Source organism: Phoca vitulina, unplaced genomic scaffold, assembly GCF_004348235.1.
Source record: "Phoca vitulina isolate PV1807 unplaced genomic scaffold, GSC_HSeal_1.0 scaffold8, whole genome shotgun sequence".
NCBI classification, from domain to species: Eukaryota; Metazoa; Chordata; class Mammalia; order Carnivora; family Phocidae; genus Phoca; species Phoca vitulina.
Window position 1 is genome coordinate 57715770 of NW_022589711.1, and position 24694 is coordinate 57740463.

At 39.3% G+C, this 24694-nt stretch overlaps 1 protein-coding gene across 2 annotated transcripts in view; it reads left to right on the forward strand.

Moving 5' to 3' along the window:
• The window catches only part of IGF2BP2 (insulin like growth factor 2 mRNA binding protein 2), a 155470-nt gene that overhangs the window by 113230 nt on the left and 17546 nt on the right, over nt 1–24694 (forward strand). Inside the window, exons 4-10 of one of the 2 annotated variants that reach the window (XM_032406974.1) lie at nt 365–416; nt 3746–3809; nt 5996–6268; nt 8401–8535; nt 17363–17485; nt 17823–17958; nt 20369–20497. In XM_032406974.1, coding sequence (XP_032262865.1) covers nt 365–416; nt 3746–3809; nt 5996–6268; nt 8401–8535; nt 17363–17485; nt 17823–17958; nt 20369–20497 — 912 coding nt within the window. The remainder of the gene's footprint in view (nt 1–364; nt 417–3745; nt 3810–5995; nt 6269–8400; nt 8536–17362; nt 17486–17822; nt 17959–20368; nt 20498–24694) is intronic. The other variant, XM_032406975.1, reaches the window with a different exon arrangement.

Sequence of the window (24694 nt, forward strand, 5' to 3'; positions counted from 1 at the left end):
AACTTCCAAGAAAGACAAGTGAGCCTTGTATTTTATTCTGCTTTTCATTTCAAAACCAGTATATTCCAACCATCATCATGAATGTGATTGTTAACAGTTACTAAGACTGAAATTCTGCTGTGTCACCTCAGTGAACAGATTACTTGAGAGCCAATAAGCAAATGCAAGTACCATATATTTATTCAGTTCTGTTTTGTTGGAAGACCTGAAATATCAATTTAATGAGATTATTCCCGTAACTGTCCTTGTTTTGTTTTAGTTCATTTGCTGGAAAATATCACTATACTTTTTTTTTTTTTTTTTGTGGTGAGTATGATCTTGTCTTCCCATTCTGACATTGAAGGTTTTTTTTTTTTTTTTCCAGGTGCTGGATGGACTTTTGGCTCAGTATGGGACAGTGGAGAATGTAGAACAAGGTAATAAGTGAGGAAATTAGCCTAATGAATTTTGATAGGGATTATTATCTGTTATTTCTTATAGGCTGGGTCAGCTCCAAAGAGAAATAGTAAGTTCAAATTCCTTTGGAACAAGCTTCCTCTGTGTATGAGAGATATTCAGATCTTTTTATCCATATCTATATAATTTATTTTTTCAAGGAGTAGGATTTTCAGGTTGGTTTTTTATACTCTGTTAATATGCTGAAGCACTAGGCAAACACTGTCAGGCTGGGGTAAGCTTAATTCACTTGGAAGTAATTTAATTTACGCTCTTACAGTTTGCCTCTTCCTGGCTAAGAACAACAGATCCCTAATGTCTTAGACTGAGTGTTTCTCAAGGAGTAGGACCCCCCACAGTGCTTATGAAAATGCAGATTCCTGGGGCTCACCATAGACCTACAAAGTAAGACTCTTAGGGGTAGGAGTTCATGAATCTGTATTTTAAACAAGCACCCCCAAGTGATTTTTGTGTGTACTCAAGTTTGAGAGCCACAGGCTTAGGAACAGTGTTGGAAATCCACAGAAAATATATACTCTTCTTCTTGCCATTCTCATCTCATCTAAAACATGAAATGCTGTGATTTTAAAAAGAAAAAAAGGTACCTTTTTAGGGCGCCTGGGTGGCTCAGTCGTTAAGCGTCTGCCTTCGGCTCAGGTCATGGTCCCGGGGTCCCGGGATCGAGTCCCACATCGGGCTCCCTGCTCGGCGGGAAGCCTGCTTCTCCCTCTCCACTCCCCCTGCTTGTGTTCCTGCTCTCGCTGTGTCTCTCTCTGTCAAATAAATAATAAATAAAATCTTAAAAAAAAAAAAAGATTATTTTTCCTTTGGCCTAAAAAACAGAATGTGAATTTGGTTATTTACTGACTGTGGGACCTTGGAAAAGTCACTTACCCTCCCTGACTCAGTTTCCACCTGTATAAAATGGGGAGAATAATTTCTACCCCTTCCATATCACTGAATAGTTGTGGCACCCAAAGAGAACCTGTATAAATATTTGTAGGTGATGGAGTCCTATATGATCTCAAGGGATTGTTAAGGTTCACTTGGAAATCATCACAGAGAACCCATTTTCTTATATGCAATCTGTTCTATCTGCCAATATAATAATCATTTTAAAGTAGTAATTATTCAGACATTCTCCACTCCATGAATATTAAAAATATTATTATTCAATTTCATGCTGCTGACTGCCCATGCCCAAAGCTGAAGGGAAAGAGCTCAGAAAGAAGACATGATTTACAAGGATTCTATTTCTCAGTTCTTGTTATTTCCCTCAACATGGAAAAGAAGACATTCTAATAAGGATTGGATATATTAGGCAAGATGGCCTCACAGACATGAACCTGTAAAAGTTACTAGCCAAGACCATGTTATAAATTCAGGACAATGCCATGCAAAGAAGAATTATTCCAGGTCCTTGGGGCAGTTTACAGCTCCTAGCGCACCTGTGCCCTGGAGACCACCCAGTTTCCAGCTGCCTCACAACTACAGGATAGAAGTGTTGGGCTTTTGTTTTGTTTTGTTTCATAGGTGATTCCTGATTTCGCAGGAAAACATTTTCAGTAGAGTTTTAAGAAACTTTTTAGAGCTTTTATGTCCAGCGAAATAAATTATTTGAATGGAGCTCAGTTCTTTCCAGAATCACAGAACTGTCTGATTTCCTGACGACAAGTGTCTTTGAATAACAGAGAATATGACTAAGAAGTGAGAACAAAATCTGGGAATCTGAGAATCCTAGTGGATAGATTTATTCAGGAGGTTCAAACCCAGCCCTTTCTCCCTTTCTGGGAGTCGACAGCCTCATCTGGAACACTAGAAAGCAGCAAATAGGAGCCCTCTGTCCATTCTGGGTGTCAGCACTGAGAGGATGGTTATGGGCTGCTCATCCCCTGTTTTGCACTGTGAGGACTTCTCTGGGTAAGTGTGAATTAGAGGCAGCAAGAACACTCCCAGGCAGAGCCGGGCTGGGCTCTGCATTTATGACACGTAAATCTCAGTAGCAGCTCCTTCCTGAAGACTATGCATCCCTTCCTTGTGAAGGCTGCAGCTACCTTGAAGTTACTGGATAAACAATATCTTTAACTGTGGTCTTTAACCTCTTGGAGAGTCTTAGGAAATTATAAACCAGAGAAATTCATATAGCCACACCTTTGAATCTTTGGTGGGGGTGGAGGGGGGGTGTGAGTTTATAAAATTCCAGAAGCCCTAACATGGATCCAGGATTAGGAATTCCTACACTACAGGGTTTTATTATTCCTTTGGAAAGCAGCTTTATCACGGTTTTCTTAAATTATCATTAACTTCCTGTTGTTAGTCTCTCAGTAGCTTAAATGTTTAAAGGGAGGATCTGATTTAGTCATGGCTACTAGTTTGGGGAAGACCAGGATTTGGGGGTTAAGTTTACTGGCTTGAATTGGGAAAGTTTTATCTTGCCTTCTGAATTTATTTTTAACTTCTGACTTTAGAAGAAGAGGCAAGCAATTAGGAACCAAGATAAGCCAGCTCACAAGAGTTTGGTATTAGCCACTCTTAGAGTTTGTGTTCTTTCCTTCAGCCAAGTGAGTTATAATTGTCAGTTTTCTTTATTTATTATATACAGTTAACACAGTCATGGAGCTCAGTCAAAGGGAAACAAAAATATGATTAATTCAACTTTAGGAATTAATGAAGAATTAAAATACTTTCTTATTATTTTATACATATATCCAGTTATTTAAAAATAAATGCAGACATAACACTTAAAAGTCATAGCTTGCTGGTAGTACAGTAAATTGATATAAACTTCTAGGAAAGTAATCTGAAAATATGCATTAAGCATTATGTTCTGTTACCCAGTTATTTTTCTTTGATTTTAGCCTAAAAAAATAATTCAGAAGAGAACACAAATCAGATGGTGTTTGCAGTAAAGGTAATTTTTAGCAATACTACTTAGAATAGCAGATACTGAGAATAACCCATATGTCAGCGATTGAGGAATGGTTAGGCAAAAATCATGGCACATTTACTTACTAAAATTTTATGTAGACAGTAGAAATGAAAAATACAAATATGTGCATAGACATATGACATGCAATAGTATTTGTAAGTGAAACTATAGCTTTGAGTTGTATATACAGTTGATTACAAATGTGCATATACAGTCAATTACTATTTACTATGAATGCACACGAATAAAGATAGAGATTCGGGTAACTGTGGAGTTAGGGTGATGAGTTTTTTGTGCATTCTTCCCTAAAATCTGTTTACATTGAGCCAGAAGGTGACAGCTTTTTTTTCTATGACAGTATAGTTTTTGCTTCTTTCCTAGTCAACACAGACACAGAAACTGCCGTTGTCAACGTCACATATACAACAAGAGAAGAAGCAAAAATGTAAGTGGATTTGGGCTTCTTGGGAGGGTTGTCTTTAAATTCCCAAAAGATGCATATGTCTGGCATAGCAGAAGAACCCCAGGGCATCTGTGCTCCCTTTGATAAGTCAGTGGAGCTCCAGGGCATTTATACCGGGATGTTTGTTGGTTGGTTGTACGGAGACTTTATCTTGAAAAATGTTGGACCTTGGCATCAAAACTGAGGTGGGTGTGGTGTCTTGACATGGTCAGGAATAGAGGCATCAGCTCTGTGATACTGTGTTCCCCAGACTCTGCTTTGCCAACCACTGGGAGCTGCCTTTACCTGGAGCTTCCTCCATGCACCATGAGGAAGAAGCACAAACCTATTTCTATCCACACTTGGTGAAGAGATAATGAAACATCCATTTTTCCTCTGTGTAATATTAAAAAGGGGATCTATCTCAATGACAGCAACAGCAGGGAGAATTGTCTGGGAGTGGTTAGTCAAAGATCACCTGGTTTGGGTTTCTCTTTCCTAACCTCCATGCACTTCCTAGTCCCCATTCATGACTACATTGCTTCAATGATGGTTAATTTTGAGGTTGGCGATTAATGGACATGGGATTGAGTTTTTAACAACAGAACAAAACAAAACCAAGTTGCTTTTTGTAGAAGGTCCTTAAAGTGAAATGCCTGTCAAGTCACTTTAACTCGAATTATGGTCAAACACGGTCATGGATGTGGCATAACCTTCGTTATACATCCCAGAATAATAAGTTTTATTTATTTTTCAAGGTTTCAACACACATGAAGACATATTTAACCCATCCTCATACCACTAGTCTTAAAAAAGTTAATTTTGCATTGAAAAAGGCAATAGATCATTTGCTATGGACTTTAGCCACACATATATAAGCAGGATATAGACCAGCAGCTCACCATTGTAGCTTGTGTCCAGCTGCCACTTAGCTAGGACCTCCATACACGAGATGACTTTGTTGCTTTTATTGAATTCAGAGGTACTGCTTTGTAATAAATTCACAAACCCTAAACATTAACCTAGTAGAATAAGGTTATTGTTTTCACATGCTGCAAAAAACTTGTGAAAAAATTGTTCCGCTTCCTGTATAGTTTTAAAAATGCAATAGTGGGATATTGTGTATTCCCTATCAAAATTAATAAATAATTTAAAATAATTTTGTTTTTGAGGATTCAAGGAAAAAAAGGCTCTCTTAGTTGCTATGGGATAGTAAGTGTTGAGACCTTTCCGGAAGCACACTGGGTGGTATTTAATACTTAGATTTCTGCATATACTCTCTGACCCAGCAATTCCATTAGGAATTTGTCCTGTGTGCAGTTGGAGTTGCAAAAATGTCCATGGCAACACTGTACATAATAATAAAAGATTGGATCTATATAGATAGATAGGTAGATGTATCTAACAATAGGGAATGAGTTGCAAAAACTATGATAAATCAATAGAATGTTAAACAGCCAGTAAAAACTAAATTGCAGGACATTTAATGACTTGGAAAACCTTTAGAGTATTAACTCTTTTTTAAAGATTAAAAAATAGGGGCGCCTGGGTGGCTCAGTCAGTTAAGCAGCTGCCTTCAGCTCAGGTCATGATCTCAGGGTCCTGGGATCGAGTCCCGCATCAGGCTCCCTGCTAAGCAGGGATCCTGCTTCTCCCCCTGCCTGTGCTCTCCCTCTCTCTATCTCTGTCAAATAAATAAATAAAATATTTTTAAAAATAAAGATTAGAAAGTAGTATATATACTATTAATCCATGTTTATAAATGATAATAATAGTTAAGAAAAGAAAGATACAGGATGGACTAGGATTTTTTTTTCTCATCTGTGCATATCTATTTCTGAATTTTCAATAATAAATATGTATTATGATCAAAATGAGAAAAAAATGACTCTTAATTTTATACCAACATTTATAAAGAGTTTCTGATGAGGGGGAGACAGGCTTGGGTGGTGAAAAAAGGCAGAATGTGTAGTTGTCTATCCAGTCTGACCAGGCCTGTACATTGTGATTATTTGTTTAATTGTTAAGCATAAGCTCTGAGGGAACAGAGCTGGCATCTGCCTTGCTCGTCGCTGTATCCTCGGGGAGGATTAACTAGTAAACCAGACTGAATGAACCTGTCCGCTGGCCTGGGGGTTCCCTTTGACATCACTCTCTGACAAAGCTCACCTGCTCCTGCTGCATTTCAGAGCCATCGAGAAGCTAAGCGGGCATCAGTTTGAGAACTACTCCTTCAAGATTTCCTACATCCCGGATGAAGAGGTGAGCTCCCCTTCGCCCCCTCAGCGAGCCCAGCGTGGGGACCACTCTTCCCGGGAGCAAGGCCACGCCCCTGGGGGCTCTTCTCAGGCCAGACAGATTGATTTCCCGCTGCGGATCCTGGTCCCCACCCAGTTTGTTGGTGCCATCATCGGAAAGGAGGGCTTGACCATAAAGAACATCACTAAGCAGACCCAGTCCCGGTACGTGCCTCCGGGGCTTCCTTTGCTTCGTTCTGACAGGCCCCCTGAGTGCTGGTGGGGCCCAGTCATCCTCAGGTGGCTATTGCTTGCATCAGCATGGGGGGGGGGGGGGCTGTGCTGTATGGGATGGTGGCTTCTTAAAACAAAACTACTAACAAACTAACAAAGCTGGGGACTTTAATGTGCTTTCATGCCAATAGCCTAAAGGTCATATCCTGAACTACTAAAGGTTCAGAAAGAAGGTACTGATGACTTCACAGCAGAGACTAGTCCTCGTAAGCTTATTAATGCTTGTGAATACATCAGTTTCTAAAACAGCATAGGTATGGGGCTGAGTTTTGTGGGATCCCAGAAACCGCTTATCTTAGTTCTTACCTCCTGTCTCGAGTTGGAGCCCTGAGTGGTAGTCATTCTTTGAGATCACTTAGGTGGTCTTGTAAATAGCTATGTAAAAGAAGTGAGTGGGTCTGCCATATTAAGCAAGAAATGAAGTACGTTAGCCTTATGTTTAGTCTGTCTAAGGAGATTGAAGCAGGAGTTGGAGTTGAGGAGGTAGTAGGAGTTGTCGTGGATAAAATGACCTGTGGGATTGTTGATTTTTGAATGTTCTTAAGAACACAGCATGATGTAATAAAGAAAGCACAGGACGCAAAGACCCATGTTCAAGATTTACCATTTAATAGCTCTACGATCGTAGGAAAAAAAGTTGACTTCTCTGAGCATCAACTGCTTGTTCTGTAAACCAGGATTATTGTTAGATTTAGGACAGCCAGGCAGATTGAAAGAAATAATTGCTATGAAAGCGCTTAAATTGCAGAACAAGTTGCTGACAAACAGGAGTTATTTACATGCCTAGTGCATTTTTATCACGTCATCCATTGAGTGTCTTGTAACCTGAAAGAGAAAACACCATTTTCTTCAGAGTGTCGGAGTTACTGCCAAAGAATGGGCACTTATATGTATGAGTCCCAGAGTTCATTGTCATAGCAGTGAAATGATGACCCAGTAGAGAGGAGAAGTACTGTCTGCTGTTCCATTTATTTTAAAATCAGCCCTTTTCTCCCCTCCAAGTTTGCTTCGCTGCAAAAGTGATTTTTAGTTATATGTCTTCTTGTTCCAAAAATTTCTTAAAGTGGCTTTAAAAATGCAACAAGTTTAAATAGAAGTGAAGTTTAGTTCTCAAAAATATGTGCCCATTTTTTACAAAGAGACCAAAGACTTGGATCTGGGCTTTCTAACAGCCAGAGTAAAAAGGGATACAATCAATTATGTAATTTTCAAAGATAACAAAAACAAGTAGGGCCACAACTGCCCTAAAAAGTCTGATAAAGTCATCAAGCTTTTGAGCCATTACTTTTAAGAGCCTGGAAGGAGGCAGGCTGCCAGTGGCAAGGAAACCAAAAACTTAGAGAGGCAGAGAGAGGGCATGCCTCTGTTTTTAATCCACACTCAAATACATAAAGCTTGCTTGAATTTGGTGTTTGGATTTGGATTAACATATGGCTTTTAAAAGCTACAATCAGTTCAGGGACTGGCACCATGCCAGTGTGCAGTGTTACCCCCACTCACTTGACCCTTTGCTTCTGTGATCATTTGAAAGACTACACAAAATACTTCACTTACCAAACTGGCTTCATTACCAAGTTGGCTTGGTGCCTTTGTCCCACAGCACTCCTGCAAGAAATATTCCCTTCTAGGGGCGCCTGGGTGGCTCAGTCGTTAAGCGTCTGCCTTTGGCTCAGGTCATGATCCCAGGGTCCTAGGATCCCAGGGTCCTGGGATCGAGCCCCGCATCGGGCTTCTTGCTCCACAGGAAGCCTGCTTCTCCCTCTTCCACTCCCCCTGCTTGTGTTCCTGTTCTCACTATCTCTCTGTCAAATAAATAAATAAAATCTTAAAAAAAAAAAAAATAGAAATATTCCCTTCTAAACGGAACTGCAAAGAATCCAAGTTTGGCACAAGACGTCCTGCCCTGCTTGCCGCCTTCTTGAAGAATGGCATTGGTTGCACACGTGCTAATGACACTTCGTTGTCTGTGTCCCTGCTGTACGTTGGCCCGTGAGATGCTTTCTCGGGACTAGGATCCTGTCCCAGATGACGTTGTGTTATGGCTCCTGATTCTTTCCCTACAGGGTAGACATCCATAGAAAGGAGAACTCTGGGGCTGCAGAGAAGCCCGTCACCATCCATGCCACCCCAGAAGGGACCTCTGAAGCATGCCGCATGATTCTTGAAATCATGCAGAAAGAAGCTGATGAGACCAAACTGTAAGTTTGCATACAATGCCCAGATCACTTAACAGAGAAGAAGAGTAAGTTCTCATTCACTTCACACAAGAAATTTTTTAAAACCTGTAATTCTGTTACTCAGTAAAGGGAGCAGGGGACAAGATTATTTTTTAAGAAATTTGTTCCCAAGGAGAATATAGTAGGAAATAGATCTTTTATGTTTTAATATGGCTGTTTCTCCACTTAGATGTTTCTTTTGGTGATCTGAATGTTTCCATCACTCATTACTAATAATTACTGGTAGAAACATAGATATATGCTTCTAATGCCATGAGTGATGGGGGTATTGTGTATCTGCCTGTTCAGTATGACGGCCATTGGCGACATGCTGCTACTGAATGCTTGAGAGGTGGCCAGTGCAACGGAGGAGCTAAATTATTTTAATTCATTCAAACTTAAATAGTCACATTTATGGCTAATGGCTATCATACCAGACAGTGCAGGTGTGTTTGGAATGTACATTGTCATCGAAACTATCGTTTACTGTTCTGGAAAAGCTTTTTACTACCATGTTGCATTCTTAAATTTTCCTTAAGTAGTAGAAACTGGTATCCAAGTAGCTACTTTACTCTTTCCTTTTTTACAAAATACTTCTTGGGATTCCTGAGTGTTGTACCAGTTCGAATGGCAGGTACAGTTCTTACTAAACCCATTGACTTTGTATTATAAATGAATTAACAGTAATGGAATAGACAATGAAGAAGTTCCCTGTCAGTTTGGCAAAAAATTCACTTATGGGTAGTGGCAGCAGTTTTATAGAGAAGCAGTGAGGGATAAATCAAATATAAAATTAACTTAACAAATAATGTCAAATAAGAGTATGAAGATGAGAAGATGAAAAGAAAAATAAAAAATCAAACCAAGAAGATGAAAGTAGTCCTTAAAAGCAAAACATTGCAAATCTATTCTCAGATTTCATAAGGGACTCTAACTTATGAATTTATTACTTATGAATTATTTACTCTGTTTGAGGCCTTTGAAACACCCCAAATGCCATGGCTTCATTTGAATAAGCCCCTCCTTCATCCAAGTTATTGAGAACTTTATAAATAACACCTTTCCTGGTCCTTCAACCTCAGGACAAGCAGCTTCACATATTCTAAATAATCAAAAAGACTGATGTATAAATTAAATTTTTGAGTTTTCATGTAGAGCCAACATAGTGTTTGAATATCTTTGAAATCAATTTTTTTGAGTGCCACACCACAGCTAAGCACTGTGCTGGGAAATGAGTCTACAGCCATAAACAGGACCCAGTTCCTGCTTTTATGGAGCTTATGATCCAGTGGGAGAGACATTCGCTAAACAAATACACCAGTAGGTCATTAAGCACAGCCATGAGACATGTGAGAGTCGAAAATAACTGCATGTAAGTGGAGGGCCCTCATCAATGTTTTAGGAGAACGGAAAGAGATTTGGGGGGTTCAAAGAAGACCTCCCTGGGTAAGTGACATTTAAGCTGAGTCCTGAGGGGTATGAGCAAGAGGTAGAGGATGTAGAAGAGGGATCCTAAATTTTCTTTTTATTCATTTATCATTTATTGAGCACCTACTCTGTGCCAGGCATTGTTCTATGTGCCAGTAAAACAAAAACCCCGCTCTCTGAAAGTTCCATTCTGGTGGAGTTGCTTTGAATACTGGTGTATAGTAGCAATGCAATTGGTCCTAACTACCAGAAAACATAACAAGTGGCTTAAACAATAAGAAACTATTATTCTGTCACGTAAAGAGAAGTCCTGAGGTGGACGACTCAAGGTCAGTTGAATCACAGACTCAGAGACTCACAACCTTTCTTTCTGCTCTGTCTTCCTCAGGATGTCTGATACTCCCCTAGTGATGACAGGATGATTGTAGTGATTTCAGACCTTGTGTCCCCACAGAAAAATATTCAAAAGTTGAAAGAGAGGGCATCCTTGCTCCTTCTTTTTTGAACATTTTTTTCTGGTAAAAAACACATAACAAAATTTATCATCTTAACCATTTTTTATTGAGATATAATTGACATAATACTATATTTGTTTCAGGTATACAACATAATTATTGGCTATTTGTATATATTGTGAAATGATCACCAGAATAAGTCTAGTTAACATCGGTCACCATACACAGTTACAGTTTTTTTCTTGTGACAAGAACTTTTTTTTTTTTAAAGATTTTATTTATTTATTTGAGAGAGAGAGAATGAGAGAGAGCAAGTACATGAGAGGGGGGAGGGTCAGAGGGAGAAGCAGACTCCCCGCTGAGCAGGGAGCCCGATGCGGGACTCGATCCCGGGACTCCAGGATCATGACCTGAGCCGAAGGCAGTCGCTCAACCAACTGAGCCACCCAGGCGCCTGTGACAAGAACTTTTAAGATTTGCTCTCTTAGGAACTTTCATGTATTCAGTATAGTATTATCAGCTGTAGTCACTGTGCTGTACATTGTATCTCATGACTTAATTTACTTTATATGGAAGTTTGTAACTTTCGACTCCCTTCACCCATTTTGCCCATACCTCACCGCCCCCCCACCCCTGTCTCTGGCAACCACTAATCTTGTCTCTGTATCTATGACCTTGTTTTGTTTTAGATTCCACATGTAAATGAGATTATGCAGTATTTGTCTTTCTCTGATTTATTTCACTTAACCATTTTTAAGTGTACAGTTCAGTAATGTTTATATATATTCACATTATTGTGAAACAGATCTCCAGAACTTTTCATCTTGCAAAACTCTGTACCCATTGAACAACTCCCCTTTTCCCTCTCCCTCTAGCCTTTGGTAACTACCATTTTACTTTCTGTTCCTATGAATTTGACTGCTTTAGAGACTGCTTATAAGTGGAATCATGCAGTATTTTGTCTTTTTGTGACTGGCTTATTTCACTTAGCATAATGCCTTCAAGATTCATCCAAGTTGTAGCATGTAGTAAGACTTCCTTTTTAAAGCTGAATAATATTCCTTTGTATGCATATATCTCATTTTGTTTATTCATCCATTGATAGGCATTTGGGTTTCTTTCACCTTCTAGCCAGAATAGTGCGGTTATGAACATGGGTGTGCAAATAGCTCTTCAAGATCCTGCTTTCAGTTCTTTTGGATATATACCCAGAAGTGACATTGCTGGATCATATGATATTTCTATTTTCAATTTTTTGAGGAACCTCCATACTGTTTTCCATAGCAATGACATCATTTTACAATATCACCAACAGTGCACAAGGGATCCACTTTCTCCACGTCCTCACCAGTCCTTGTTATTTTCTGTTATTTGGATAGTAGCCAAACTAATGGGTTTGAGGTAATATTTTGTGTTCACAGTATCTTATAGTGGTTTTCATTTGCATTTCTCTGATGATTGGTGATATTGAGCATCTTTTCATATGCTTATTGGCCATCTGTATATCATCTTTCGAGAATGTCTATTCAAGTCTTGCCCATTTTTAAAATGGGTTATCTGATTTTTTTTGTTGTTGAGTTGTAGGAGTTCTTTATATATTCTGGATATTAATCCCTTATCAGATACTTGATTAGCAGATATTTACTTCTTTTCCCTACGTTGCCTTTCCACTCTGTTGACCTTGTCCTTTGGTCCACAAAAGCTTTTATTTATTTATTTATTTTTTTTTTTTTTTAAGATTTTATTTATTTATTTGATAGAGAGAGACACAGCGAGAGAGGGAACACAAGCAGGGGGAGTGGGAGAGGGAGAAGCAGGCTTCCCGCTGAGCAGGGAGCCCGACGCGGGGCTCGATCCCAGGACCCTAGGATCATGACCTGAGCCGAAGGCAGATGCTTAACGACTGAGCCACCCAGGCGCCCCTACAAAAGCTTTTAAATTTGATGTTAAATTTGTCTGTTTTGGTGTCTGTTTTGGTGTCTATTTTAGTGTTGTTTGGAACTTGTCTATTTGGTGTTTGTTGCCTTTGCTTTGGTGTCTCATTGCTAAATCTAATGCCATGAAGCTTTCCCTGTTTTCTTCTAGGAATATTATAGGTTTTAAGTTTTACATTTAGGTCTTTATTCCATTTTGAGTTAATTTTTGTATGGGACTAAGATAAGGGTCTAGCTTCATTCTTTTGCATATGGATATCCGGTTTTCCCAGCACCATTTGTTGAAGATGTTGTTCCCCATTGTGTTATCTTGGCACCCTTGTCAAAGATAATTTGATCATATATGCAAGGGTTTATGTCTGGGCTCTCTGTTCTGGACCATTGGTTTATTTGTCTGTCTTGATACCACTACCATAGTGTCTTTTTTTTTTTTTTTTTTTTTAAGATTTTATGTATTTACTTGAGAGAGAGTGACAGAGATAGTGAGAACATGAGCTGGGAGGAGAGGGAGAAGCAGGCTCCCCGCTGAGCAGGGAGCACAACATGGGACTCGACCCCAGGATCATGACCTGAGCTGAAGGCAGAAGCCCAACCAACTGAGCCATCCAAGCGCCCTGCCATTACCATAGTGTCTTAATTACTGTAGCCTTGTAACATGTTTTGAAATCAGGAAGTGTGAGTTCTCTAGCTTTGTTCTTCTTTTCAAAATTGTTTTGACTGTTCAGGGTCCCTTGAGATGCCAAATGAATTCTTTTATTTCTGCAAAAAAATGCCATTGGGATTTTGATAGGGATTGCATTGAATCTGTAGATCACTTTGGGTAGTATGGACATCTAAACAATATTAAGTCTTCCAATTCATGAACATGGGTTGTCTTTCCATTTATATTTGTCTTTAATTTCTTTCACCGCTCATATAGTTTTCAGCATATAAGTCTTTTATCTCCTTGGTTAGGTTTATTCCTAAGTGTTTTATTCTTTAGGATACTATTGCAAAATGAAACTTCTCTTAATTTTCTTTTCAGGTTGTTCGTTATTAGTATATAGAAACACAATTGATTTTTGTGTGTTGATTTTATATCCTGCAACTTTGCTGAATGAGTTTATTCTAACAGTTTTTTTGTGGAATCTTTAGAGTTTTCTTCATATAAGATCATGTTATCTGCAAACAGATGATAATTTACTTCCTTCCTTTTCAATTTTGATTCCTTTTATTTTTCTTACCTAATTGCTCTAGCTAGCACTGCTAATACTAAATTGAATAGAAGTGGTGAAAGTGGGTATCGTTCTCTTGTTCCTGATCTTAGAGGAAAATTTGTCTTTCACCATTGAATATGATGTTCACTGTGTGCTTTTTACAAATGGCCTTTATTTTGTTAAGATAGTTTCCTTCTATTCCTAAATTGTTGAGTGTTTTTATCATGAAAGGGTGTTAAATTTTTGTCAAATGCTTTTTGTGCATTAATTGAGATAATCATGTGGTTTTTGACCTACATGTATTGACCTATATTAATGTATATTACATTGATTTTTTTTTATTTTGAACCACCCTTACATTGCAGATGTACATCCTATTTGGTCATAATGTATCATCCTTTTAATGTACAATGCTTTTGAATTCATTTTTCTTGTAGTTTGTTGAGGACTTTTATATCAATATTTATCAGGGATATTGGTCTGTAGTTTTCTTTTCTCAAAGTGTCTTTGTCTAGCTTTGGTATTAGAGTAAAGCTGGCCTCATAGAATGAGCTTGGAAGTGTTCCCTCTTCTTCAATTTTTGGAAGAGTTAGAGAGGGATTGGTGTTAATTCTTCTTTAAATGTTTGGTAGAAAAAATAATGTTTGGTAGAATTCTCCAGGGAAGCCATCTGGTCCTGGGCTTTTCTTTGTTGGGAGGTTTTTAATTACTGATTCAGTCTCCTTACTCATTATTTTCTGTTCAGATTTTCTATTCAAGGTTTAGTCTTAGTAGGTTGTGTGTTTCTGGGAATTTACCTATTTCTTCTAGGTTATCTCTTTGTTGATGTACAACTGTTCATAGTATTCCCTTGTAATTATTTTTATTTCTATGACATCAGTTGCAATGTCCCCTCTTTCATTTCTGATTTTAGATATTTGAGTGTTCTTTCTTTTCTTAGTTAATCTAGATAATGTTTATTAATTTTGTTGATCTTTTCAAAAACCAATTCTTGGTTTTTTCTTTTGTTTTTCTGCTATCTCTTTTGCTTATCTTTGCTCTAATCTTTATCATTTCTTTCCTTATACTAGCTTTGGGTTTAGTTTATTCTTTTGCTAATTCCTTGACGTTTAAATTTGTCGATTTGAGATCTTTTTTTTTTTTTTTAATCCATTCAGCCAATCCATGTCTTTTAGGTTGGGAAGTTTAATTCTTTTACATTTAAAGTAATTACTAATAGGAAGGACTTACTCTTGCCATTTTGTTGTTTTCTGCATTTCTTGTAGCTTTATTGTCCCTTCTTGTCTGTCTTACTGCATTCTTTTTTTTTTTTTTTAAAGATTTTATTTATTTATTCGAGAGAGAGAGAGAATGAGAGAGAGCACATGAGAGGGGGGAGGGTCAGAGGGAGAAGCAGACTCCCTGCCGAGCAGGGAGCCCGATGCGGGACTCGATCCAGGGACTCCAGGATCATGACCTGAGCCGAAGGCAGTCGCTTAACCAACTGAGCCACCCAGGCGCCCTGTCTTACTGCATTCTTTTGTGTGTTTTTTTACTTTGTTCTTTGCCTTTTGGGTTTTTTTAGTGATATGCTTTGAGTCCCTTCTCATTTCCTTTTCTGTATATTCTATAGACATTTTCTTTGTGGTTACCATTGCAATTTTATAAAACATCTTAAAGTTATAGCATTCTGTTTTAAACTGATAGCAACTTAAGTTCAATCATATTCAAAAACTTTGCTCTTTTACAACTCTACCCCCCACTTTGTTACTGATGTTACAAATTGCTGTTTATGTATTTTATACCCATTAACAGATTTATCTTTTTAAAAATATTTTTGTCATTTAAATTCTGTGCATCAAAATTAATATAGTACAGGTTATTATATTTGTGTATTTACTTTTACTAGAGAACCTTATATTCATATGGCTTTGTGTTGCTGCTCACTGTCCTTTCATTTCCATTAAAGGACTCCTTTTAGCATTTCTTGTAGAGCAAGTATAATGATAAGGAACTCCCTTAGCTTTTGTTTATCTAGGAAAGTCTTAATTTCTCCTTCATTTTCACAGGAAAGTTTTGCTGGATACAATATTCTTGCCTGATGTGTTTTTCTTTCAGCATTTTGGACATATCATCCCACTTCCTTTAGGCCTGCAAAGTTTCTGCTCAGAAATCTTGTGGAAACTCCCTTGTATTGAATAATCACTTTTCTCTTGCTGCTTTCAAGATTCTTTCTTTGTCTTTGATTTTGGAAAATTGGCTTATAATGTGTCTCAGTGTGGTTCTCTTTGGTTTTGTCCCAGTTGGAGTTCTTTGAGCTTCTTGAATCTACATGTCCATTTCTTTCCTGAGATTTGGAAAGTTTTCTGCTATTATTTCTTCAAATGAGCTCTCTGCCCTCTCTCTTTCTTCCTTCTGGGATTCATCTATTAGTCCATTTGATCTTGGCCCCTAAGTTCGTTAGCCTTTCTTTGTGCTCTGTGGGGACCTTTTTTCATTCTTTTTTTCTTTCTTCTACTTTGACTTGATGATTTCAAATAACCAGTCTTCAAGTTTGCTCATTCTTTCTTCTGCCTGTCAAGTCTGCTGTTGAACCTCTTTAATGATTTTTTGGGGGTGGGGGGGTTCGATTATTATATTTTTTAGTTCCATTATTTGTTCTTTATAGTTTCTCTCTTTGTTGATGTTTTCATTTTGTTCATGCATAGTTTTCCTGTTGTTTAGTTGTCTGTGTTCTCTTTTAGTTCATTGAGTGTCTTTATGACAATTACTGTAAATTCTTTGTCAGGTAGCTCATAGAGCTGCATTTCTTTAGGGTTGGTTTCTGGAGTTATATTTTTATCCTTTGATTAGGCCGTATTTCCCTGTTTCTTTGTATGTCTTTTAATGTTTTGGTGGGATTGGGGCATTTGAAAAAACAACCATCTCTTAGTCTTTGTGTACTGGCTTCAATGAGGGGAAGACCTTCCTTTACTTATCAGCGCTACTGGAGGTGTTAGGGCCTCTCAAGCCTTTTCTGATCTCTTTCTCCCCCTGCCTTCTGACTGTAGAGCTGCAGCTCTAGCATACTGCTCACCTCTTTTTTTCAGCGGCTTTCGAAACTCTGGCACCAGTCTCCTCAATGCTCCAAGTGAGGCAAGACAGAAACCAGTCCCTTGGGTGGCTCCCAGATAAGCCAGGATGTCAGGTGTATGGTCCATTCTTTTGTTTGCATCCCATGGGAGGATCCCTGGTGTGGGAGATTTCCTCCCATTTGTTCCTCGCTATGCAGCATAAGGGAAGGAGCATGTGTAGCCACACTGAACACTGCAAATTTTTCCACCCCTTTTACTGGAGTCTTTTCTTGGCTTTACAATGGCCAGGGTGCTATGGCTTCTCAGCTGAGCTCTGGACTTCACACAGAGGCATTCCAGTCTCTCTGTTGCTGTTAACTTGGTGTCTCTGTGGGGTTAGGAGGGCCTGTAGCATCCTAGGCTGCCATATGGCTGATATTCTCCCTTGTCTTTTTTAAGAACAAGAAAAACCTTCCTAAAGTCATGCAACAGACTTCTCCTCATACCTCATTGGCCAGATTCGCCTCATGGACCCACTTCCAGTCCATCTTAACAAGGGAATATAATTACCGTGGCTTGGCTTATGTTAATCAGAATTCGTGCACTGGGGTTGGTGAGGGAACCAGCCTCACCTAAAGCCCATCACCACTTGGTACCTGAACAAAATGACTTCTGTTTGTAAAGGGAAAAAAGTGGTTTAATAGCTCTTAGAAGGCAAGCAGTGTGTCCACCTTAAGTGTTAAATTGTTGTTTGTCTCTTTTAGAGCTGAAGAGATTCCTCTGAAAATCTTGGCCCACAATGGCTTAGTTGGAAGACTGATTGGAAAAGAAGGCAGAAATTTGAAGAAAATTGAACATGAGACGGGGACCAAGATAACAATCTCATCGTAAGCCACCCATTCAGTTTAATTGTGCCCAAAATGGAGAACTTGAGCATTTTGATATGCCCAACTCCTTCATCTGCCTTTCCTTAAAATAGGAGTATAATCATAAGTGATGTAATTCTCTCCAACACCATCAAAACAGATGCATAAATAGTTACCAGTCAGACATTTTCTACTATGGATATGAGCTAAGTCACCTCTAAGATTTGAGATAAGATGGCAAGTATTTGATACCACAGTGTGTGGTGAGGGAATCCTCCACCAAGACTTGTTTCTGATCCTTCTGGGATTTTATTTTTCCTTTTGAAAAAGGAAATCTCTCTTTTTTCCCGGTGGCCAGCTTGCAGGACTTGAGCATATACAACCCTGAAAGAACCATCACTGTGAAGGGCACAGTCGAGGCCTGTGCCAATGCAGAGGTAGAGATTATGAAGAAGCTCCGTGAGGCCTTTGAAAATGATATGCTGGCTGTTAATGTAAGTGCCGAATGCTTTCTTCTCTACTGGTGGTTTTCACATGTGTTTTCAGGCAGGACACAAGCCTCTCTAAGAATAGTTGTCATTCAGCTAGTGAGGAAGTGCCTTAGAATAGATATGCAGAGTTATTACTGCCTTCTTGGGGCAAGAGCATTGAAACAAGCAGGAAACCAACTCCTCGTGGATTGTGATAAATGCACTGGACAAAATAGTGTGAAACTATTAAAATCATAACTTTGAAGATTATAAAATGAAAAATTGCTTATGATATAACGTTAATTAAGAAAAGAGCACATAGAAGTGTATTTAACTCAGGTTACGGTTATGTAAAATAATATGGAGCAAAATGACTGGAAGGCTGCATACAAAAATAAAAACAGCTGGTACACTAGGAAAGTGGGATTTTTTTCTACTTTACAGACTTTCTATATTGTCCTGTTACTTTTTAAATTTAAAAATACATACTTTAAAATTAAACTCTGCTTTTCATCCCTTGCTTACTGATCTGCACGTCTGGATCACCCAATAAATGTTGTCCAGCACCTTGGCTCTCACTGATGCTTCAAGCAGACGTCCGGGTTTGGGCATGTCCTTCCTGTTATTGCTAACTAATTCTCACTTTATATTGGGGAGACACCAGTCTGACATTCAGAAATCTTAAAAATAATTGTCTATCAACAAAGCCCCAAGCTCCACTCAGAGGAGTACTTTTTTTCATTTTTTTATTACAATGATTTTCTAACATAAACAAAAGAGGAAGTGATACTACAATAAGTCCTCATATGCCTATAATCTGACTTGAACGGTTATCAGCTCATGGCCTGTTTTGTTTCATCTGGACTTTTGTCTTCTTTCCCACACTCCTTGAATGACTTTGAAGCAAATCCCAGACTTGGTAGTATTTCACAGAGGAGTAAATGTTGACAAAGAGCTCTGTAGGCTAAACCCAGTGCTGTCAGTGCAGCTCTTTCTAAGGACCCTCCTCCCCAGGTCAGAACACTATCCCCACCTCGCCCCATCCCCACCCTCTACCCCGTAGCAGCCCACATCACGTGATAACTATGGAACATGATTAGGACAAGATTGCATTGTCACCTCCCTGTTTGTGTGTATTTGTGGAAATATCCTCAGATGATCTCATTTTCTTCTTTTGGGCTCTTGACGCCGTACAATAAACATCTCTTCTGTGAATATCCAGAAAAGTTACAGAAGGGTCTGGGTGTTCCAAAGTACCTCAACTTGAGCATACCACTTAGACTCATCCATGTCTGCACCGAAGTCATGTGTTGATAGGTGAATAACAAAATTACTGGATCTTAGGGATGAGGTCAAGGTTAAAGTTCCCAGCTCTCCTACTCCAAACATCCTAAGAGAAGGCAAGATAATGGGTGGCCCTAGTCACAGATAAGAAAACAGAAAATGTTAGAGAGCTGCTTAGTGTTCAGGAAGACAAAGGTAGGAGCAGGGAGGACACAGCGCAGGTGACGACATCCCTCTGCCTCTGAAGGGCTGGGCAGTTCAAACTCACCACAGCCTAGGTGAGCATCCCCATGTATAAATGGGAAATTAGCAAGCAGGTGAGAAGATCACAACACTGGCAACCAAATGGTGAAAAATTCAAAGTTGTGAACCATCCTGAACCTGGAGAATGAGTTTACATGTGTGGTATCCCAGTGAAAGGTCTGATCTTTCTCTGGATAGAGTTGGAAAAACCTATTAACCCAATGTGTTTTAAACATATTCATTCCACAAGTATTTATTGAGTACTTACTATGTACCAGGCACTGAGCACACAACACTGAGTAATACAGTCTCCGTCCACAAGGAAATTATGGTCTAAAAGGGAAGAGGCAACTAATCAGGCGATGCAAATACTCTGTGATGATACTTGAAATAATATTTGAAGGAAACACAGGAATGTTGGTGGGGGCGCATAGAAAGGACACTGGCGCAGAGACCTTCAGGGTGAGAGAAGGTTTCCTGGCTGAGGGGACATCTAAGTTCAGGTGAAATCCACATGAAGAGCAGGACTTAGCCAGGTGAGGAGGAAGAGAAGCACATTCCTTACATGATGGATAATGTGTGCAGGAGCCCAGCAGTGAGAGGGGAGCAGGATGGGCAGGGTGGGGATGAGGGGTGAGCAGAAGAGAGGGTGTGGTGGCCTGGGTCCCCCAAAGGAGCCTGGTTGGCTGTGTTATGATGTGTAGACACTCTCGGAGAAGCTTTGAAGGAGTGCCACGGTCAGCTTGAGGTTTGGAGAGCCCACCCCACCAGCAGGGTGGTCCATGAGGCCAGGGCAGTGCTGATTAGGAGGCCCTGGTGCTAACCAGCCAAGAGATGGAGGTTGACCCAGGCAAGCTGGGCCTCTCTGGTCTCCTCCCCTCATCTTTTTCTCCATTTCTGTTCCCAGCAACAAGCCAATCTGATCCCGGGGTTGAACCTCAGCGCACTTGGCATCTTTTCAACAGGACTGTCCGTGCTGCCTCCACCAGCAGGGCCCCGAGGAGCTCCCCCCGCTCCCCCTTACCACCCTTTCGCTGTAAGTAGCTCAGCATCCAGAGGTTTGCTCATGCTCTGGGCACCCCCAGGCAGCAGCATTACTCTGCTATGTTGAATCACAGCTAAAGCTTTAATTTGGAGGCCATAATCATAAATGATTGTAGGATAAATCCAACATTTCTTAGGACTTCTTCCTAATGGACAGATAAATATTATTAAACCATCCTCTAAATATATGCTCTTGAACATAGTATATATTAAATCTAGGAAAGAAACTGCAGTGCTAGCAAATTCACTAACTAGAAGCCTCTTATTATAAAACAGGATTTGTTAGCTCAAATAAGAATCTTCATGAGTATTGTTCATTTATTAATAGGGTACCTGGATAACTCAAATATATATATTTCTTACCTGTTTCTACAACTCAAATGCATCATTTTATTAATAGGCAGTTTTTAAAAGAAAATAATACACAGTGTTTGTTTCTAAACACTTAGCACAATGCCTGGCATTTAGTAGGTTCTCAATAAGTATTTATTGTTTGAGTCATCATTAATAAAAAGGGAAATGTGAATGTTATGAGTTTTCTAATTGTTGCTTCCATTTACAAGCATTATAGATCAATACATTGTCAAATTTGGGTTCAGGATACTTGACAGCTTATTTTTTTTCACTCCTCATTCTTTTCTATACATATTGCTTATCGTTTAAGCAAACTTTCTTTCCTCCGATGTTTATACTTTTTAATGGGAAGAGTTAGGTTGATGAACACTGCGTTAGCTAACCCTCCTGTCTTCTGAGAGGTGGTCTCTGGTGTAAGCATTGCAATGTGAGAACTCCTAGTAGCTCTTTGAGTTATCTGTAGAGAGACAGGGTGAAGCCACTATGTTCTTCTGCCAGCAATTTATAGACATGAACTGGTACCCACGTTTTTGGTCACAAGAATATACACATTCTGCAGTCTTGTTTATATACAGATCTTCTGAGTCATTTCTAAATCTTCATACCATTTCTTTGGAGGTATATCCATTTTCTCTTAAACTAAAGGATAGGGCCCAATATTAGACCATGCGTGTGGGGGTGGGGGCCAGGTTAGAGGGAGCTAGGCTGTGACAGGAGGGACTGTGGCAGCTATCACAGTCATGTGGCTACTCCAAGGAGCTAGAACAGCCCTGAGAGGTGTACATCCCCATGTCTTTGCTGTGAGATTTGAGAATGACCAAGGTTGGTCCATTCAGTGGTGTTGAGACACATCTCATTTCTTAGGAGAAAGTCTGTATCTACAGCCTACAGAAGATAACCTCGGAGGGGCGTCTGGGTGGCTCAGTCAGTTAAGTGTCTGCCTTCGGCTCGGGTCATGATCCCGGGGTCCTGGGATCGAGTCCCCACATCGGGCTCCCCGCTCAGCGGGAAGCCTGCTTCTCCCTCTGCCCCTCCCCCCAACATGTGTTCTCTCTCACTCACTCTGCTCTCTCTCTCTCTCAAATAAATAAATAAATAATCTTAAAAAAAAAAAAAAAGAAGATAACCTCAGAACTGAAGTTGAGATAAACATAAATGCTCAGGGGAGAAGTATGATAGAACAGGCCACTTCTAATATCAGTAATCTGAGATCATGGGGTCAGCAAACCCCTATTTTGAGATTTAGCTCAGGGGCCAGACTCACCTACCACTTACTTTTGTAAATAAAATTTTATTGGGGGTACCTGGATGGCTCACTTAGTTAAGCATCCAACTCTTGGTTTTGGCTCAGGTCATGATCGCAGGGTCATGAGATCAAGCCCTGTGTTGGGCTCCTCGCTCAGCAGGGCGTCTGCTTGAAGATTCTCTCCCTCTGTCCCTCCCCGTGCTCACAAACTCTATCTCTATAAAAAATAAATGAATAAATCTTTTTTTTTAAGATTTTATTTATTTCAGAGAGAGAGTGCACACAAGCAGTGGGGAGCGGCAGGGGGAGAGGGAGAAGCAGGCTCCCCGCTGAGCAGAGAGCCCGACGCGGAGCTTGATCCCAGGATCCTGGGATCATGACCTGAGCCAAAGGCAGACGCTTAACGGCTGAGCCACCAGGTGTCCCTCAATAAATCTTTTTAAAAAAATTTATTGGAACACAGCCATGACCTTTGGTTATATATTGTCTGTTTGCTTTTTTGCTGTAATGGCAGAGTCGAATACGTGCAATAGGAACCCTGTGACCTGCAAAGTCTAAAATAAGTATTTGGCCCCTTACAGAAACAGTTCACAGACCCCTGTACTGCAACAAGGGGAGAGGCTATCGTGTGATAGCAGAATATTTTCTAAACTTGAAAATAAGTTTTGCCAGTTAGAAAGCTTCCTTTCATCTGAGATTTTTACTACAATGGGAAGATAACCATTTTAGTAAAATACGTAGTTCCTGTTCTTCATCAAATAGATTTTACTCTTTTTTTTTTTTTTAAGATTTTTAAAATGTATTTATTTGACAGAGAGATAGCACAAGCAGGGGGAGTGCAGGCAGAGGAAGAAACAGGCTCCCCAATGAGCAAGGAGCCCAACATGGGATTCGATCCCAGGACCCTGGGATCATGACCTGAGCCAAAGGCAGATGCTTAACCGACGGAGCCACCCAGGCATCCCAGATTTTACTTTCTTTATAAAGCTAAAAGCCATGTATTTCTGATCTTGATCCCATAGATCAAGATTAGGTTCTAATCCAGAGCACGTAGTTGCCCCAACTGTCTGCGACAATATGGCTCTCTGGGGCAGCTGTGAAAGTGCAGGCCGGGCATGAAGGTGGCCATCACTACCTACCTGCACAGGACCTAGGACAGGCCCCCAAAGCCACTCTTTCAGAGTCTGAGAAGGACAGGGTAGGGTGGGAGTGGTGGGCATGCTTTAAATACTTATATTGTTCTCCTGTCACGTAGGCTTTCAGATTTCCAGGAACCTCTAGGGTATTTCTTTGCTTTTATGTATCACAGAACTAGTACTTTCGCTCTTGGCATCCAAAGGTTGGGAAGTCTCTGTACCTCCTTGTAGCTGGCTTACACATGCCAGGATTGGTCTCTGACCTCTGAAATTTTGGAAGCATATGTGTATGTTTGGAAACTTTTTTATTATTTTCTGGTTAATAAAAGTAATATGTGCATAGTATTTAAGAAGCAAATAATACAGAAATATAGAAAGTGCAAGTTTTTCTCAATATAGAAATAACCAGTGTTTGCATGTATATGGGTGTGTGTGTATATATAATTTATATATATATATATATGTTACATATATTTAATATATACGTATTCAAATTTTTCACTCTACTGTGAAAATCCTTGTATATACATCTTGGCTCTTTTATCCAGTTATTTCTTCAGAATAAATTCCTTGAAATGGAATTTCTGAGCCTAAGAATGTATAAATTTTATACATAATATATAATTATAAAATATATAAATGTTGATACCTAACATATAAATTTTGATACATGGAGGATATACTACTTTTCCTTCCCACCAGTGTATTTTTAACCTTGGGCAGGTGACTTAACCTCTTTGCATCGCGATGTCGCTGGTCTATAAGATGGGGGTAGTAATCATATACATATCATGGGGTTGTTGTAAGGGTTATTAAATAAGTTAAAACCTGCACATAATAGTTTCTATGCAAACATAGCTGCTATTGTCATCACTTTTACTTTCCATCTTTTTGTTAATGATTTGTAACAGCTGATTACATATTAAGGCTATTATCTATTCGTCATGTTGTCCATATTTTCTACCAGCTTGTCATTTCTCTTTGCCTTATTCATGGTGTCTTGTGCCATAATAATTTAAAATAGATACTTTGAACAAATTGTTGTATGAAGTAAAATGTAAACATTTCCCTTGGCCTGCCTTATCTTACCCAAAGTTTACCCAACAACCATTCCCCATAAGCATAGCACCTTTATGTTTACACTTTTTAGAAATGTTTTCTCAGCATATATACAATCTTTCAAAACTATATATGTAATCATGTCATACAGAATTACAAGGTTTTTGGTTTTGGGTTTTTTTGTTTGTTATGGGCATTTTTTCATAGCTAGACGTAATTCTCTTTAATGGCCACGTAATATTCCATTGTATGAATTTACTATAATTTTTCTAACCAGCACACTATTTTTAGACATTTGTATTGTTTCCACATTTTCTATACTACACAGTGTCAAAATGAATATTCTTCATAAGTCTTTGCACAAATGTGTGAGTATATCTGAAAGTAAATTCTC